Source organism: Pezoporus occidentalis, unplaced genomic scaffold (assembly GCF_034315485.1).
Source record: "Pezoporus occidentalis ecotype Australia unplaced genomic scaffold, CSIRO_AGI_Poc_V1 ctg7, whole genome shotgun sequence".
Taxonomy (NCBI): domain Eukaryota; kingdom Metazoa; phylum Chordata; class Aves; order Psittaciformes; family Psittacidae; genus Pezoporus; species Pezoporus occidentalis.
The window spans coordinates 11,186,198-11,206,296 of NW_026916052.1; the positions used below are offsets into that span (position 1 = coordinate 11,186,198).

A 20,099-nucleotide genomic window follows, 5' to 3' on the forward strand; every position below is an offset into this window, starting at 1 on the left:
CTCGTCCCGGTCCCGGTCCCGGCGAGGGCGGGGAGGGGGCTGAAACGCTGAGTCAGCGCGGTAGTGGAGCCGCCGAGGGACGGGGCCGGGGACGGGACCATGCGGTGCACCCCACCCCGGCGGCACCTCCCGGCGGTCCCGAGAGGGGAGCGGCCCCGGGCGGCGGGGCGGTGGCAGCGGGCAGGGCGCTGCCCCCCTTGGCCGCTCCTTATCAGCCCGATTTGATGCTGCAAGGCGTGTCCGGGGCTCTGCTCATGTGATGGAGCAAGAGGCAGACGGGCGGGGGGACTAGGGGAGGAGGTGATTTTCCTCGCTGGCTCTCGCTCTCTTTTTTTTTCCCCTTTTCTCCCCTCCTCTCGCTCCCTAAAGGAGTTTGCGGAGAGCCGGGCTCCTTCACTCCCGGCTGCGCTGCCGCCGCCCTCCGCCAGCCCCCGCCCGCGGCTCTGCACGGCCGCGGGGCAGCGCCATGGGAGCCGGCAGCTCCACCGAGCCGCCCGCCCCGCAGGACGGGGCCGGGGCCGCCGCCGAACCCCCCCGCACCCCTCCGGAGCCGCTGCCGGCAGAAGAAGCGGCGGCGCCCCAGGCTCCAGCGGAGCCCGCCAAGGTAAGGCAGGGGCGGGGAGGAGTGGGGGGAAAACGCGGGGCGGCGGCGGCTCCCGCCGCACCCCCAGCCCGGGGAAACTTTCCCGCCGCGGCGGCGGGCACCTGCCGCGGCCGTCGGGCACTCTGCGGGCTGTGCGCAGGGCTGGGGCTGTGCCGCGGCCAGCGCCGCAGTCATAAAACTCCCGGCGGCGGTGGCAGCGGCGGGGCGGGGGGTGAGCGCAGCCGCGGGGCGCCGCCGCTTTTGTGTACAGCCCGGGGGGGGGTTGGTGGCGGCGGTGGTGGAGGAGGAACGGCCGCACCAACCTTCGGCGGGGTCTGCGCCAAGAAAGCTCCGGACTGCGGTCCTGCAGCCAGCGCCGCGGTACCCAGCGCTCCCGCCGCTCTCCGCAGCCTCCCCCCGTCTCTGCCCTCCCGGGGATGCAGGTGGGAGGTGCGGCGGGGCGCGGCTAGCCCGCCGCTTTGCCGTGTCTTCAGCCGGGCGCCAGCATCGCTGTGGGGGGGCCCCCCCCCCCCCCCCAACGCCCGCCTCTTCCCCCCTATTCCTTGGGTCACCGGAGGCGCAGACCCCGCTGCAGGCGAGCGGGGAAGGGGCGGCGGTGGCCGCGGCGTGGCCATGCACGGCTTTCGCGGTCCCTGGTGTCGTACCGCATAGGGGGGAAAGGGGGAGTGACTCACCAACTCTCAGCCAGTGGGGAGCGAAGGAGCTCTAGGTATGTGTTATTTTTATTAAGGACGTTGAAGAATTGAAAGAATTTTTTTAAAACATGTCTGGTGTTTAAAAATAGATTATGAATGAACCCATTTATCCCTCTGGAATAGGCGCGTTTAGGGGATTCTGGGACTGAAAGGGAGGTTATGTGCATCTGCACTTTCACATAGTGTTGCTTCGGGGTTAGGCATTAGTTGGTGAGGAGGGAAATAACACCACGTTCCACCAAGATCCCCTTCTTCAGGCGCCTCGGAGTTCGGGCCCTCCGAGCTGGGTTACTCCAAAGTTTCTGTAGCTGGCGCGTGGGTGCGTTGGAGCTTGGGAACGGGTGATGACTTTGTTTCTTTGACCTTGTGGTTCAGATTTAACTTTCAAGTTGAAATTCCCATAGTTCCTGGCTGTCGCTCAGACCTCCGTGTGCTTGTTTTGACAGATTTGAAAGCCACATTGAGAACAAACTTTAAATTAACCGAGGTTTATTCTGTTTTCCTTTCTAAGTGTTAGGGGCTGGTGTTGGTCAACAAAATATTTAGCAGTTGCATTGAACGGTTCTGTAATTCAGGTGCTGAATTTACGACATGAGTGAGTTATTGAGGGCCAGCATTTGGTTACTGCGTTTGTTTAAAAATGAAGATAATGTGACTTTGACCATGGGACATAACATTAGTAGCCATATTTATCCAGTTATAGGAATAGGGACCCCCAGTAAAAGATAATACCATTGATGCTGTTGTCACATGCAGATTGTTATTATTAATATAGTTGTTTATGTCTTTGACACTTTAGGAAAAATGCTTTCTAATAGATTTTTACCTTGTTATTTAAGTAGAACTACTTAAAGATGGGAAGTTCTTTTATCATTTCACTGCTGTAAGAAGTTATATTACTACTGTTCTTCTGAAACAGCTATTTTTGCCCTCCATTACATTAAATAAAAAGCAAAATAAGTTTTAATGAAGTTTGATCATACTTTTTTTTGTGTATCATGTAGTCAGTTCTTACTACAGTAGGGTAATTTCATGCAGATTTGTGACACAATTTTTCATTGTTATTGTTTCCAGCCCTTTGAATTTGAAAATTACCAGATTCTGCACTGCCCCTGGAGAAATCTGTCAAAGAGCTAATTTGTTTGCAGATGATACAGTGGGGACATTTGAAAGATGGTTTTCTTTCTTGCACTTTCCAAACTAAAACACTTAATCGTACCCCCTTCTTTTAGAAGAAAAACTTGGAAAACTGACTTTAATGGGATCCAACTTGATTGAGCTTTGGCAGGTCAATCACAAATGAATTGTCTAGGCAGCTAGTCTAATACAAGTTATAACATCTCACAGCAGCTGTGCTTTTTTTGTCACTTGAAGTTCCTCCAAATATTAAACCAGGTTTATTTCATGGCATAGTTGTATTTTGTACATGGTGAAAAGCCTCTTTGCCCTTTCTTCTAGAAGGGGACAATATTATAATCTTTAATCTGTTTTGTTATTCACATGTGACTCTTTGGCTAGATAGCAGCTTTTGGGGGTGTCCTGGTTACTGGAAGGGGAGGTGTGTATTTTGGTGTATCTCACTCCCACAGCTTAGGAGATGTGAGAGACCTCGTAAAGCACTTCGTCTACAACGTGAGAGATATTTAGGAGTCTTTCGGTGTTGTCTCACAAGCACTGCAGGTTAAATGTATGCTCAGCAGGTTGGGACCTCAGCTGTTCACCCCATCCTTTCACAAGTTGCTGGTGACTTGCACATAAAGCAGCTTCAGAGTTTCCAGCCTGGTATGTTATGGGACATGGAACTGGTGGGATTTTTTTACTGTAGCAGACAAGGCTTAAACTCTGGCAGTGGAGGAGCTGCTCCTTATCTCGCATAGCCACCCTCTGCAGGAAGCCCCTCTGCAGGGGAGTGTTACAGATCCTGGAGGTACTAATCCATTCGCATGCCTGAACTGAATGCATCGGATTTGTGAATCAACACCCAGAGTCCTACTGAAATCCTGGGACGGGGTGTGGCTCACAGAGGCTGATCTATCTGATGTAGTTATCTTCTTGTCCTTTGAGCAGCAATACTCTTTTCCCTCTCCTTTTCTTTCTCCCTTTTTTTTTCTCTCTCTGGTCCCAGCTGATGCAGTCCCACCTCAACACTGTGTTTGTTCATCGCCTTGCCTTTCCATAAGCAGATTAAACTCGCTATGCCTTCCGGAAACAGCGGAGTTTTAAGTTTTTATTTTCTTTTTTTTATTCCCTGATGTGTTAGTGAATTCATTTGACTCTTGTGATGCCCAGGTGACACCCAGAGCCAGAACAAGGCAAGTAGCTGCTACGGCGCAGGAGGGGAAATGGAAAACCTCTCTATGTTGGTGGCAGTGAGCTGGTAGACCCTGTCTGCTTGTGAAACCTCCCTGACACACTGCCCTGAGCAGCACAGAGACCTGAATCTTGGCCTGAGAAGGATTTAAAAGCTTTGAGGTGTCTGCTGGAATGGATCCTGTGCTCTTGCCTCCTTGCTGCAGCACCTGCATCATCCCCTTTGCTGCTTCCAGCAGTGGGCAAGCTTGTTCAAGGAGCTAGAAAGCTGTTCAGCCTCGTTGGTGAGGTCATTATTTGCTGATTCAGCAAGAAGCATTGGCTTCTGGGACTTGGACAGCAGAAGCAACTGCAGGGGAGCAGTCAGGCATTTTTGACTGGGACTGGGCAGAGTGACACTACTGTTGTTGGCAGCACATGGCTGGATTGGTTTGGGCACCTCCATCTTGTGAGCTTCCTCTCTGTGCATAGCAGTGGCATGCCTCTTGCCTGACTTCCCATTTGGATGCTGAGCATCAGGGAGAGCTGGAAAGATATGTCAGTGCGCCGCTTGCCGCAGTGGTGCCCTCCAAGGTCCCATGGGGTGGAAAGCAACTATGAGCCATGTGGGTGACATGAGGAGAGCTTCGTCATCCAACCAACATCTCAGCTAAAGCAATTACAATCACCCCCTCCCCCTGCTTTTATTTTGTTTAGGAGCTCAAGGTACCAGTTTTAATACAGGTTTTTTCTTGCGGCCCTGCTGAGGGGGTGTTGGAACAGCTACCTGAAATAGCATAGGGGAAATCCTAAAGAGAGAATCTGGAAAAATACCAGTGTGCTAATAGGCTGTTCTTGCAGCAAAACCTAGCTTTGGCAGAGATAATATTTTATGGGAATTGATGGCTTTAAAAGGTCACGTGGTGAATTCCTGGCTTGCTCGCATGCGAGAGCCCCCACTTGAGCAGTGAGTTGTTCAAACAGTGTTTTCGGGATGGTTCCTGTTTCTGAGTAGTAACTTGATTACGCTACCTGCGTTGTAATGAGAGCAAGTGTCTGCTAGACAGTAAATATTTGGAACTGTCCCTTCTAAAGAGGTTACCAGCTGAGATGTCAGGGTGTCTTATTGTCTGAGCGCCTGACAAATAACAGCTGGGACAGACTTACATCTGCTGTTTAAACAACTGTGTTCTGGTGAGGGAGCTGCGTCAGCCTGAAAATACTGCATTAGCAATGGTAAAACTAAGCTTAATCAAGTATCTGAGGAAAGTCCTCAGACTGTGTCTCTAAGAGGCCCACTTTGAGGCACTTGATCTGAATGACAAGGCTGCAGGGTTCTCCTGGTGCAACGGGGTCTGATTGCCTTTAAGTACTTTTCTTTTGAATGGGAAGGAAGAGGCTGATGTAGTTTGGTGGTAAGGTTTGAAGGCTTGCCCGTGCCTGTGGGGTGGCTGGGGAGAAAGCATAAAAATGTTGAACTGAAAAAATGCACAATGGAAATTGGTGTCATGGGTCCACCAAAAGCGTGAAATAACCCTCTAATCAGGTAGGAGATAAGAGGGAAGAAGGGAGTGTATGGGCACTTTGAAAGCCAAGGCAATTAGCTTGTGTTTGATGTGGTGGAGGCTAAAGAGATGCAAAGAGGAGTGTCTGATCTTTGAAAGGCCTTCTGGTTGGAAATGCAAGCCCTGGTTGTAGTTACTAAAAGGAGAGTAACTTTGAGCTCAGTCCTTGTTCTGACCCATCCTTAGCGCCCACTGGTGAGTTGCACCCCTGTGAATGCTTAGGCAAGGTTGTGTGTGAGGGCTGCCATGCAGGAAGAACTGAAAGGGGAGAGACTGGGAAGGAGCTCAGGTTGGCTCAGGCTTAAAGTGCAGACCAGAATGACAGATTGGGAGTAATACTTCCTTTGCAGGTTTCAGGAAGAGATCCTAAAGATGATTCGGGAACAAAAGTTGTTGGTTTTGGTTTAGCCCCATGGATTTTGAGGGTAGTCATCCATGGGGAAGTGTCATAACAAAGTCAGGCTGAGAGTTCGGACAGAAGAGGATAGATCTGAGGGAATGAAAAGTAACAAGAAGGCTCTTGGCTTTGTCTGCAGGAAATCTTACCCAGAAAGAAGGTGCTGGAATTAAGTATGTTGTTATGTGCCTTAGAGAGTAAGGGGCCTTATGTTTTCTCCACCTGGAATTTGTGTTGTCCCATGAACCTCTAATGCCTTAGCTAATGCAAAACAAGACAAACTGCTGTGAACAAAGAGCTGGAATGACCTAAATTCAGATTTTTTTTCTCCCGAATGTTGGTGTTCGAAGCTCTTTTTAATGAAGCAGCGTGTGATAAGAGCAGACCCCCATAGCAGACCCACAGTGCTGCAAGCTTTCCCAGAGTTTCAAAATCAAACTTCAAGAAAAATATTAGAGACCATTATGTGAGTTTGCTCAGTTGTTCAGACAGCTGGATCTGGCTATTTTAGTAATCTAATGCAGAACCAGTGTAGCAGGATTAACAGAATGAGGCAAAATTAACTCGGGTGCATTTGGGCCTGGTGTGAGGAATCCCTGGAATGATTTGGGTCTGGTACAAGGAATGTTGGGAATGGTGGTGATTGCAGGTAGGGGAAGAAGCTGGTTGCTGCTGGCCCCTTCAGAACAGTGTGTGAATTAGGCATGCACTAATGTACAGTGAGAGATCAGGGACCTGCTGTTCATCCATATATCTCATGTAAATCTTTGTGTTTTCTTCATACATTTTACATTTTGTATGCATTTAATGCAGTCCAACAGCTGGACCCAGCACTATATGCAAAATGGAGGAGAAGCTGCTGTTGGTTAGAGTGATGTGAGCAGCAAGCCCTGTGCTTTCTGGTCTCATTAGCTGTGTGTCTGCCCTTTGCTTCCACCTTTGTGGTGGATATGAGGGGAATCTTTAAAAAATACATGCATGATGTATAGTAGTGGCATGACAAAAGCTGAAGTGTTGTTTCACTGATGGCCCTTTGTTTTGGGGCGGAAGAAATTGAAGGATCATTGAACTGGGTAGCCAGTTCTCTTCAGTTGCTCTTGCATTTATGTGACAGCACATCCATAAATTAATTAATAATCAGAGGAGAGTGATGAATGTGAGCTGCAGAAACCTGATACGCGCTGATAAACCTGCCAGTATTTATAATTGGTAGTAATGTCTCATTACCTGCAGGTAAATACACAGAGCTGAATAAAGACTTTACTAATACCATTAATTTTGTCTCTAAGGTTTTCACCTGTTTCTCTAAACTTTGAGTTTATATTTGTCTAAGCCTTACAACTATTCTCAATGGAATTAAGAGCACAGCTCACTAAATTAGACATAATTGGACTGAACTGGGATTCAGATCCCTTCAGTGAAATGAAGCAGTTAATGTGAGTGAAAATGGAAATCAGTTTCTTTTGAGGACTAATGCAGTGGGACATACTGCACTGGCCTTCATGAAGAGCCTGAGCAACTTTCCTCAGAACAGAAAACGGTTTTGTTTTTAAACTGATGATGCTGTTGCGTCTCCCTTCACATTACAGCCTCTTCCCCCCCAAAGATGCATATTTTATTCTCCTTTGCATGCATTTTAATTTGAAAAAAAAAAAAAAACAAAAAAACAAAACCACCATTTTTTAAAATTTTGATTATTCAATTATTTAAAGCACGACACTTGATTTGAAAACCTAAATTTGCCAAGAATTGCATCAAACTCTTTCCCAGGAGACTGGGGTAAAAAGGTTCCTACTCCCTGGCAGAGTAAGGTTATGCTGCAGGTCTGGTCAAATTTGAGAATATGAGGGGTTTAATGTATTTACATTTTTACTCAGTTGTCCCTGAGCCTGCTTTCAAAATTGAATTTCTGTACAGGGTGAACAGGGATTATAATTATGCTAACTGCTAGTAAAAAGTGCTTATATTCTTACATTTAATAATGTTTTTACATTTAATTTTGCTGTTCATACTGGGAACTGTCACAGCATTTTACAAATCCAAAGGGTTATCTGCCAGATCCAGTGACTTCTGAATTTTGGTCATGAATCTTTGGGGTGATATATAGTCACTCTTTTCCTGAATGCATCGTGACTGTGAAATAAATTCAGAGCTGGAGGAATATTTAGTTTTGCCATAGTTAATATTTTGTCATAACACTCAGAGCTCAATTTAAAAAGGAGACAAGTTGTACTTCATTCGGGTCCCCAGTCCCTTTGCACCCTAGTTCCTTGCAGAGTCTGCAGATGGTGGACTTTGTGTCTATACACGTATATGCATACATTGGGCTTTCAAATGGTTTGCTGACTGGGGGAGGTTTGGAAAGAAAGGCAAGGAAATGTTTAAATGAAATGAGGAGTGCTAAGATATTCAGTGCTATTGCCTTTCTTGTGACTTCAAAGAATTGTTGGTGCTAATTCTGAGGGTGTCATCTCGAAATAGCCATCTGTGGATTATCTCCAGATAGCCAAGTGCCCTTAGAGCTGGTAAAATTAAGGTTGTTCCTGTGTTTGCAGGACTAGCAGTCGTCTTACAAGAATGAATGAGTAAAACTTACCATTAAAAAAAAAGTCTTTTAATTAATGCATATTGCAGAATCTCAAAGCCCTTTAAGAATTAGATTGTTACTTTCTTTGTCTATTTGTTGCAAGTCTTCAGTCAGTTGCTACCACTCAGTTAATGCTGTATGCAACTGCAGAAGAGCTTCCCAGAGTTTACATGCCTTTGTTCAGTGGTGTGGCATTTTTATTCCTCCTGAGTTCCTGTGTTTTAGATTTATGAGAAGAATGATGTGGGAAGTGGGAATGTAATCTGAGTGTTGAGCCATTCCGTATTTCTTCTATTTAATATCTGGTCTCAGCATGTGAAAACTCTGAAGCCAAATTATTCCATCTGTGGTATTGGCAGTAGAGCAGAATGGGGTCCTTTTTCGTGAGGTGGATTATGTGGCTGTGAAAGGCAGCTTTGAGGAGCACAGCAATGCCAGGTGGAAACAATCTGGCTTAATTAAGGGCTTCTGAACTGAGAACTGGGAACCCAAAAGCACACTTTGTTGCCTGTGGAAGCAGGGGTATGGCACTTCTCTTGGATCCTGCCCAGCGCGTGGAAAGGGGATGATAAGAGGAATGTTGTTTGTATGCTGATTTGAAATGCTGTTGCAGCAGGCTAGTTCCCAATGAAAATAAATACATGGATCTCCCCATTCAGATGCTTATTTTAGTGGGTTTTGGAAGAGAGCTGTCAGGAATGTGGCATCTTTCTGATCCCAGTTTGGCACTGCAAGCATTTGGATGTTACATGACAGTGAAAGATGGGATTATCTGTGGTTCCTTCACATAATTAACAGGGCTTCAGTGGCAGTATTTTGGGAGTCCAGCTGAGTAATAAGACAATGATGTGTAATTAAGGTTTGCTGTCCTACCAGAGGAACTTGAAACCTATGCTTCAGGAATAGAGATGTAAGTCATGGTTAATTAGTTGAGATGGCTTCTGTTGGATTGAAATGGATTATGTTGGAAGGCAATACATTTGGTTGGAAAGCTAGTTAATTAAATAATTAAAGGGTAAGGAAGCATATTTTGATGACCACAAACATTTCATACCTTTTAAAGAAAAATATGCTTCTGAAAGGAGCTTCCTTTTGTATGGCAAGCCAATACAAATTCTGAAAATAATTAAAATCTTATCAAATGTGGAAGCTGAAAAAGAGGGTTTTTTTTCTTCACATATATTAGTAAATCCAGAGAAAATATTTCAAACATTACAGTGCAGAGTCACAAAGAATTGCAAAGCTTTTCCCCCCATGATAATATTCTCTGCCTAATAACTGAGCCCCCAGAAATCTAGTTTTAATCCCAGTTTCATTAAATTTCTTCATGGGATTTATATATACATATATTTTCTGCTTTCTGTCCTGCATAGCTCAGTTTCTTTGTAATTGCATTGTTTGTGATGATCAGGTAAGTGCATAAGCAGGGGAGCAATACCAACGCCTGTAACACAGGATTCATGCATATATCAGGGCAATTATGCCAGACATGTTGAAGAATGTAAAATATTTTTCCATCAGCTAGACTCATGTTATCCTGAAGTTTTCCTTCATGGTAGAAACCGATTTCTATACAAGATTATAGGTCATTGTCTGTAAGACTTGGTTCTTCCAGATATTTCACGTGGGAGAACAGTAAATAGTCCCAGATTGTCTTTTATTTTTTCTTTTCCTCACAGAAGTACTTTAGTTTATTTAAGTTAATTATTTTGAAAAGGAGGAATGCTGCACAGAAGTATTTCTTTCCCAAAATGCTTGCATGTCTATATGCAAAATAAGAATGAAAGAACAATATGCTGTGTGGGGGAAAACCTTGCCTGATACTGATGTTCTTTTTATTTTTTGTTTTATTTTTCCTCTCTCTTCCCATCGTTCTCTCTTTCTCCTTCCCTGCCATCCTTCAACCTTGGACGTGCAGGTTTTAGATGCGCATTCACCAGTACCTGATATTAATGAAGACAGTTTGGAGCATGGTGCCCCACCCCAGGAGCCACAGCAGCCAGGAGCTATTACAGCACCTCAGGAGCTGGATGGGCAGCAGTCAGAGGTGCCTTCACCCCTTGAAGGACCATCCGGAGAGCAAGCAGAGGCTGCTGGAACAAATGGTAAGTGAAAACCTGTGTTTAATATACCGACTGTAGAGGCCTGGATGCTAAATGGAGTGAGAAGTTGAAATGGGGCTCAACTGACTCCTAGTGATCAGGTATTACTCAAGTGAATCTCTTGGTTGCTAGAGTGCTTCTTTCAGGGTATTGTTTTGCTGAGAGGTGTTTTCCCTGTAGCGGACTTTGAATATCAAATGGGTTGTGGATTGAAGCTGTCAGTCTCAGTGGCAGGGGATGCTACCCATTCCCCTGCAGGGGTGGGTGGTTCTCTGCTCTCAGTGCACCCTGCAGGGCCTCTGCTTGCCTGCTGCCCATCGCTCAACCAGTTACCTGAAAGTTTCCAGTTCTTACGTTGAGAGTTTTCACTGCACAGCCCTGTCTCTTCCTTCATAGGGCAGAAATCTATTTATGTTCATTCATTAGTGATACTGATGATGATAAACTGTTTTGAACTCAGGAGGTGACAGGCTGCTGATCCATTGGCTCTACCTTGATTAAAATTCCCTTTCCTATTCCTTTTAATCAGGTACACATTTCAACCACAAAACCTTTCTCACTTGAGGCACCCGTCTGCTCTGTCCTAGGCATCTCTTTCTCACCTTGCTGCACAGTCAGAGATGTGCTACTCTTTCTCCTGTGCTGCCCATCCCTTCTGCCCTCATCAGCATCTTGTGGCTGCCCTTTCCCTCTGCTCCCATTCACAGCAGCATGGCAAGAGATCTGCTCCCGTGATCCTGCTGCATACTGACCTTTTTGGCAGGGATGGCAAGAGGGAGGCTTAGCCTTCAGTCAGAGAAGGCAACTAATACTGGTGTGAGAGAGTGGGATGGGGAAGGAATAGGAGGGAGCACATTCTTCAGTGTCAGCCTGTAGAGCAGCTCAAGGCATTTGTGTAGCCTTTGGTGTACTTTGGGGTTTGGGTTCTAATAAAGGCAATTCTTTGCCACATCTTCAGAATAATTGCCATAGCACTATTATCCCAATAGAAGGTTGCCATGTTTTATGCTGAGAGTTTGTGCTTTCTTCTTTTAACCATATTGATAGAGGTTTTGGGCACATGGGAGGCAACATATTTTGTCTCTTACTCGTGATAAACACTGATTCTCTTGAAAATTTCACTCTTAAGTGAATAGGGATGGAGAGAGGATACTCATTAACAGTGACGAAGGAAAATACATGATGATTTGAAGTAGCATCAGAAGATTTCATGTTGCTATTCAACTTCTGGATCATGTAACAGTGAACACCTTTAAAAGGGCATGAGTGTTAAATTGAAGATTAAAGTTCGTGTTGAATAATTCTTGGTTGTAGCTTTAGTTGTACAGAAATTGTGTTCCTAGGACATGTAATGAAGAAGAAGTGAGAAGCTCCCTTTAATGCAGACATGCAGTTACATGGGACTAAATGCATCATGTGTTGGAAAAGACCTGTAAGATAATCACGTAGGTAACGTTAGGAGTTTGTGTATGAGTAGATTGCCTGAGAATTCTTCACTTTCTTTGGTAATATTTTTTCATGTGGTCATGTGATATTGCTGTTTTAATTGGGATTTACTTCACTACTGTCAGTGGAACCAAACCTACATGGTAGCATAATTTCTGTGAAAGGAAAAAAACTTCTATGTGTTTGCTCACAAAGTAAAAAAGCCTGTTAATGGAGACGATGCAGCACTTATTTTCTGGTAACAAAGCTGAAAATGATGTCATCCATAGGCACAAATAAAATCTGTCTGGTAAAGCATTGGAAAGATAGTTCTTCAAGTAAAGACTACGTTAAGATATTCCTAACTTTATATCCACCCCTCTGGACCTTAGAGTCTGATGCAGACAAGTAAAAGTAGGGAAAAGGTATCTCTTAAATACTCCATGCAAAGAAATCCCTGCACATAGAGTAATATATTATTTTAGCTCTAGATTTCTTCTCATTTCCCCTCTCATTCTTTACTTAATCTTGTTTTCAAAGTCTATAAAATCAGAAATAAAGCATCATGGCACTGAGCACTGAAGTAATTGCCTGCAGTCAAGGAATGTTTATGATTGAAGGGGTTTTCTGTTGGCTGGTTTGTTCTTGTTGCATTGGTTGAATCTCACATTCACAGAACCATTTGAGAGATGATCCAGACTCATCAAAGCTGCCACTAACAGATTAAATTAACTGGGAAGCTGGGTAAATCAGCTGGGAAGTTGGTGCTGGCAATCAGAGCCACAGCCAAAGGCTGTGAACGGCTGATCCAGGCAGCTGTGTTTCATCAGAACTGTGGAGATATCCAACGTACCCCACAGAAATACAATAGGAAGTCACCTATATCAGATACTGAGCCTTTGTGTTTTATTTAATCATATTGCCTCCATTTTACTTGCCCTAGTTATGTTACTATACATGTATGCAGAGTAATACCTTTCTGCAACCCTGGACAGCAGAATTTGAGACAATTTATAATGTAATTATGGCTGTAGAGAATTCCAACTCAAAAAATAAACACCCAAATGAAAAACCCCAAAACAAACAAACAACTGCCCCCCCAAAACAAGAACAAAAACCCAACAGCACCAAAAACCCCAACCTCCTAAGTGACTGTTAATCAGCAAAGGAGCAGATATATTGGTATGGAGAAAACGGTTGTGTTTCATATGTCTTTTGTTTATGAGGGGTAAACTACTTTGGGCTTCTAGCTATGGCCTCATGAGGTTTGGTCTGGATACTTTGTGGCATCAAGGACATCAAGGAGGTGTTGCAGAAACGGAACCGAAGCAGTCTGCTGCTTAGAAAGTGACAATTTCTTACTGTCGAGCTGGCATCGCCTCTCTTTGAGGCAAAAACACCCAACCAAGAGATACTTGAAAGTTTCAAGCTGGGGACTTTGGGGTGTAATGATATGGGTGGAAAAGCTGCCCAGCAGAAAAGGACCTGGGGGTGCTGACTGATGGAGCTGAACATGGGCCAACTTGTCTCCAGGCAGCCAAGAAGGCCAAGAGCATCCTGGCCTGCATCAGAAAGAGTGTGGCTAGCAGGGCCAGGGCAGTGATCATCCCTTGTACTTGGCACTGGTGAGGCTGCACGTTGAATACTGTGTTCAGCTCTGTCCCTTTCACTACAAGACAGACATTGAAGTGCTGGAGCAGGTGCAGGAAAGGGCAACACAGCTGGTGAAGGGTCTGGAGCACAAGTCTGATGAGGAGTGGCTGAGGGAAGTGGGGTTGTTTAGTCTGGAGAAGGCTCAGGGGGACCTTATCGCTCTCTGCAACTGCCTGAAAGGAGGTTGTAGTGAGGTGGGTGTTGGCCTCCTCTCCCAGGTAACAAGTGATAGGACAAGAGGTGACAGCCTGAAGTTGTGCCAGGGGAGGTTTAGATTGGATATTAGGAAAAATGTCTTCCCTGAAAGGGTTGTCAAGTGTTGGAACAGGCTGCCCAGGGAAGGGGTTGAGTCACCATCCCTGGAGATACTTGAAAGATGTGTAGATGCGGCACTTAGGGACACGTTTTAGTGGTGGACTTGGCAGTGCTCAGTTAAAGGTTGGACTTGATCTTAAAGGTCTTTTGCAATCTGAACGATTCTGTGGTTCTGTGTAAAGACATTGCACGCCAGTAGCGCCCCCTCTGCGGGGCGAGGGGCGTGCGCGGGCCAAGCACTGCCCCCCGGGGCGAGGCCATGGGCGGTGCGGGCGGTGCCGGCCCGGCGTGCTCGGCAGTGCGTCGTCCGGTCCTCATTCCGCTCCGCGTTCCGCCGCGTCGGGGGGACCTCAGACCGAGACGAGGGAGCGTCTCATGGTCAGAGCAGCTCCGGCAGTGCTGGGACCGTGGCGATGACGGGTAAGGCGGTGTGGCACTGCTGGGGTGCAAGCACGCTCGTTTGGGACCGCGTTGATGAGGTTATGCTAGTCAAGCAATAAGGTAGTGCAATATCTTGAGAGCCAAACTCGGCAAAATGAAGGAAATGTAGAAGTTAGTATCATTTGTATCCTGTAAAAATGTCTGTGTTGAAACGAAGCTGTTACTCTAGAGTTTTTTTTAATTTGAATGGATGAAAATCTAGAGGAGACCACACCGTGGCGGGGTGGGGATGTCCGTGTGTATGTACATGCATGTGTGGTGGTAGGGTCTCAGCCTGGGGTAGGAAAAACTCACTGGTGTATTCACTGAACTCTGGACATCGTATTAGACAAAGTAGTGTGTGTGATCCGCTGAAGTGCGACAGCTGACACCATAAACTGAGTGGGCTTTCTGAAAACATCATAGTGTTTGGTGGAGCAAAGAATTGAAGGGGAAATTTTATTATTTTTTTTTTTCTGGTTTAGCACAGACTTGTGTTTTTTTTTCTGCGAAAGAAAAGTAGCATTACAGAATTTAAATAAACAAACCTCGCTCTTTTTTCCCCTAATGCATTTGAATTTCTCTCAGATTGGTGATACATGTCTTAAGCAATCTAGGAAATCTTTTTTACTTCACTGTATTAATAAGTATTTACTTGCTAATATCGTATTAGCTGGAGCTAGCAAATGAATTCAGTGGATAGTGAGGTTTTTTTCATGCAAAATACTTTAGCTTGACAATATGTATTGACAACAAAGCCTGTAGAAGTCTGGCCCCGTTTGGAGCTGACCCTGGAGACGACTGTACGTGATTTGAATCAGTTAGCACGGGAGGAGATATCCTACTGCTGTTTACAATAGGGTTTTCATTAAACTCGATGTTTAATGAGCTTATCACATGCTGAGTCTTTTCCCTCAAGGGTTCTCTATTTTTTTTATTTCCTTTTATTGTTAGTAATTAAAGGTTAAACTGTTTTTCAAATCGGTCTCTTTATAGGGTTGCACAGTTTGATCGTTTGAGGTTTTCCTTATTTAATAATTCTTGTGGAAACTTGGGATTTTCACTACAGCACAGCTGCTTCTACAGTATGTTTAGCAAGAAATGCATCTAGCTCATAGTACAAATTATTGCTTCTTTGAAAGGACAGAGTACCTCTCGTTGCTGGTATGCGGGAGTGTCTTAAGCTATCATATGGCTAATTCATGCAGATGCAGCTGTATCTCCTTTGTGGCGAGTTGGTCAGTGATGTTTATGTTACTCTTTATGCAGTCATTTTAATAATTTTCAATCTGTTTTTCATTGTACATTTTTATTAATCATTAGGGGTCCTTAAAAATGTTCCAGCATTTACTGATCTGTATTGCTTATCCCTGTATTCCTCGTTCCTAGCAGAGCAGATTTCTTTCCTTTTTTTCTTTTCCCCTGCTCAAATCCCCTAGTGCTAGTGTTGCACTGATCTTATGCTTGGTGAGTACATTTTAAAGTGGAACCAAGTCACTCACTGAATGTGAGCCATGGACAGCATGGGTAACTATGAAATTTCATGAATATTTGTAGCATGCTGGTTTGGATCCCAGGCAGAACAGTTGAACTAGTTGAGAGCAGTTTATTATTATGAGTTCATTTAATGAAGAATCCATAACTACAGTAACTGTATGTCCAAGCTATAGCTAATGATCATTCCAGTTTAAAAACAAGCAAAACTATTTTAAATTAACTTGAATGTTTTGGTTTTATTTTTAATTCATTTGAATGTTTCTTGAAACATTAAAATGAAAAAAGTATTTTAAAGTCTCAAATGAATCAAATATATCAATTCCCTTGCTGGAATTTGAGCAGTTGGTGTCTAGGTTGGAGCAGACAAGCAAAGCTAAAGCAAAAACTTCTTAACAAAAAAGTTTCTGAGGAACGTTACAGTATCACAGCAGAAATGATTGTGCTTTCTTGTGAGTTATTTCACGTACGATGTCTTTTTCTGGGGACGTTGCTTTTGCTTTCTGAAGTTCAAAGCCATAGAAAATCATGGCTATTTTGCAACATTTTCCTTTTTTCTGTTTTTAAAAATGGACATACAAAAGTATGTGAGATTTTAAAACTTAACTCTGCAGTTGCCACCCAGGTAGCAGAGAACTGAAGACTGAACTTAGTGGTATTTTTGAAAGAACAGCGTGGTTAGAAAGCTCATGAATTGCGTGTATGCACTGTGAAATATAGTGTGCAAAAGTCTCTGTGAATCCTCCCTCATTATTTAATTATTCTGAAAGATTTCTCCCCCATGATTAACATGGCAAGTCAGTCTTAGAAATAACTCGGCAAGTAGAATAGGGAAGGAAGTAGCATGTGCTTTCCATGAAAGAAGTTTCTGTACATTGGAAACGAATATTGTGAATAGTAGAGAAAGGAAGGAAGAATTAGTGAAATTTGTTGTCAAGAAACAGCAGTGTCACAGAATTTAAGCCTTGTAGTTAAAAAAAGTTGGCAGGGTAACACCTGGACATATCTCTGTGTTATTTTGTTACTGCAAAGTGAGTGGTGTGTTTGATTTATTAAACCCAACCTACTGAAACTTGTTAAAAGAATCGGGACTTGTGGCACAATGTCCAGGTTTTACATTCTGCAGTGAATACCTAAAAGCACAGCTTGCTTTTTTTTTTTTTTTTAATTGCTAAAGTATTCAATTCCTCTAATAATTCCAAATATCTACTGCATACTAAATAAGTCTGCTCAGGGCAGGTTTTTCATCGCTGTTGTCATTTCAATCTGTGGGGGTTTGTTTTTGTTTTAATTAGTGCTGCTTCATCCTTATCAGTTTTTACCTTTTCTTGACTTTGTCTTTAAATGTTTCTAATAATAATTAGAAGAATTGTGTAGTTAAGGGAAAACTGCGTTTAACAAAAACTTGGTATATCGTGAACATTTGGTTCAAATTATCTGTTTTAATTGCATTCTGTTTCAGTGCCATGTGAGTTGTAGAGCAGTAGGTGTCTTGTACAAGTCATATTCACAGCAAATATAGATATGGATGAGAATTGATTGTAAAATACCCCTTCAGCCCTGGCATTCGTTTACACTCATGCAAACCTACTGATAGTATTGTGTATGTGACTGAAAGCACGATTTGGCTCTAAATACTTAAAACACTGAATAAATGAAAACAGCACAAAGTCCTCTGGAGCCTTTCAGTGGCCAGAGGAGTTTGGAAGGCGGGTGCTGGGTGTGTGAGACATCCATCTGAGAGATTGAGAATGTAGGGAATTCGTGGAAAAAATCCAGCGACGTGCTGCAAATCCTTAGGGGGAAAAGTCAACCAGCTCCAGATGTTGACATGGTTGACTGTGAGCACATGAAGTGTTGTGGATTTAACTCTTGCAGTCAGAGTGCTTTTCTGTTTTTTAAACTGTGGTGACTACCAGAAGAAAAAGACATTTTCACTTCTAGAGACAGATGAGATGATGGAGTAGTTAAATTGCACTGCCAACAGGATCTATCAGCCTCCTAAAAGCGCAGTGTTATTTATTAATTTCATTTTTAATGGGATGAGACAGGAATTCAGTCATTTTGAAAATACTAATTTTTCTCATATCTGATCAGTATACTTCCAATAAAACAAATAAATTCCTACCATGGGCTAAGCTACCTATGAAATTGTGTGATTAAGCACTTCTGATTCGTAAGGCTGTCAATTGCCTATGTTTCTTTCAGAATAAAACCACTTGCAGGTATTAAAACACAAGGAGCACCTTGATTCAATTAAAAATGTTTAAGAGCTGAACTGGTACATAAGCAGTTAAAACAGAATTTCAGTGTTAGTTCTTACCACAGTGGATTTAAGTAGCGAAGTGGATCAATTTTATTATATTACCTTTGATTTTTATCGCTGCTTCTGGATATGTTTTTATTGTATTGTTTTCCTTGACTAGCACATAGCTGGTGAATTGCAGCTATGCTCGGAACAGACCTAGAGAAATCGGTTTGTGTTTTACTGGATTTATTTTTGTTTTTTGGTTGTTTTTTTGTCTTAAAGATACTTTCAAATGCAGTGAATTAATTCAGAAAGGGCTAGTTGTCTTGCCAAAATACCTGTGGTACTGACACTGTACAGTACTCTGAAGAACAATACCTTGTGTAAAGAACTTCTAAACCTTTTCAAGTGGAGTTACTCTGGGTTTACTTTGTGTTCAGAAGTGCACTAACAATGCTTGGGCACCAAGAATGCCGTTAATAAAAATGTCACTAAAGAATCCGACTGTCAAATATAAATTTCAGTGTGTACAGTTGACTTAATGGGTCTTCTGTTTCTATTGTGCTCCACTGAATATGAAAATGCTCTTTGGGGTGTATCTTGTGAAAGCACTGCGGGCTGGTCACACACCAGTGGCAGCTTCCTGGCAGCTGGCAGTGTGCAGGCAAATTTCCTGTATGGCTATCTGTCTTCAAATGCTGAGGAAGGGCACCAGAAATTCAGTTTAAAAGACTCTTCAAGGGATTTAAATGAGAAGGAAGTAGACAAAGAAGAGACTGGGAGCAACAGGAGCAGGTCATTTAACAGCTGACATCCAAGCTCTGTGTTACCTTGGGGACAAAATGCCTTCTGGACAGGTTAAATGCTTTTTTTTTTGGAACTGAAGGGGTGGTGCTTGGACTAAGTCTACAGGTATATGCACTGTGTGCTATTGGGGGAACAATGGATGTGTGATGTGTGTAGCGTATTTGCAGCTCTTCAGACTGGTATTGGAAGTACATGTTCAGTCAGTCAACATTTCTGTTAGTTTTTCCTTTTGAAGTTTATTCAATGAAGTATTGCCAGGTAGCATGTTTGCTGGACTCACAGGGAAGACCTAGTTACTGTCAGCCTGATCTAACAATTTTGAAAGCTTATCAGTGTGCCTCCATACTGTGTTCTCCATTTGTTATGATTGCATTTGCTCTCTTAACACATACCGATACCTGCAGATTTTCTAATAGCTGTTCAGCTCTTTTCACCTGCAAAACATTTTACAGAGACATAATCTTTATCTTAACGTGTTACGAACACATAAATAGAAGAAGCAAAAATCCTTTGAATGCTTATCATGAACATGAAGGGGTGTCTTTACACACTCTGGAAATGGAATACCTTGTTCATTTATATTCTGTTTTATTCTACTTTTATGATAATCCTGTTTACCTGTAAAACCTTGAAACTTCCCTTAACAATAATTTTTTGTTCTAGGAATAAATAAAAAAGAGAGATGCAGATGTTTTATGATTGTTTTGAACATCAGGATTTTCAAAATGGTAGGCATGCATTCCTGGGGCATGTTTGCAAGAGGAAGGGGACCCTCCTAGAAAGCTGTGTCTCTAGCTGCCTACCAGTTGCCTGAACTGAGTCATGAGTGCCTTTTGACCTCTCGTTCACTCCTGCTGCCTCCTTGCTTCTGGTCTTTCCCACTTAGACCCAGCATTTCCCACTGGTTCTCAGTCCCATTTTTTCATTCTACCTTTCTCTAAGTCATGTCAGATGGAGCTAGAGATTTCTGTGTGGCTAAAGGCAAACCACATTGGCATTAATGTAGGACTGAGGAAGAACAGAAGGGAGACTATAGACCTTGTTTCCACCAGAGATAAGAGGCCTGGCTTATGAACAAATTTTTATTTACTAAATGATCAGTGTTTAATTTCATATGTGGCTCAATGAGGAAAATTACTTTTGGTATAGACAAACTGAAGAATATGTTAAGTACCAGTTACTAAATAATTGTAAGAGATGTGGTATCATAGATTGGTTAGGGTTGGCAGGGACCTTAAACATCCTCTAGTTCCAACCCCCCTGCCATGGGCAGGGACACCTTCCACTAGACCAGGTTGCTCAAAGACCTGTCCAACCTAGCCTTAACCACTGGCAGGGATGGGGTAGCCACAGCTCCAACCTGGGAAATGCCTGAGTTTGCTGTCCATTGTTGGGTTTGTTAAAGAGTTGTAAGGTTTGCCCAACCCTGAGTGGGGTAAGTTAGGCTGAGGAATACTGACAGTTCCCAGCAACTGTGGCAGGAAGGATAAAGGACTTG

General features: G+C 43.6%; 1 protein-coding gene across 3 annotated transcripts in view; it reads left to right on the forward strand.

Annotated features, from left to right (window-relative positions):
• The first annotated feature begins 358 nt into the window (after positions 1–358).
• AKAP12 (A-kinase anchoring protein 12) overlaps positions 359–20,099 on the forward strand; it is a 32,487-nt gene continuing 12,746 nt past the window's right edge. For 2 of the 3 annotated variants that reach the window (XM_062641900.1, XM_062641901.1), the window contains exons 1-2: positions 359–604; positions 10,056–10,242. In XM_062641900.1, coding sequence (XP_062497884.1) covers positions 467–604; positions 10,056–10,242 — 325 coding nt within the window. In that variant the 5' untranslated portion in view covers positions 359–466. Of the gene's footprint in view, positions 605–10,055; positions 10,243–13,950; positions 14,053–20,099 lie in introns of those variants that run through there. The other variant, XM_062641902.1, reaches the window with a different exon arrangement.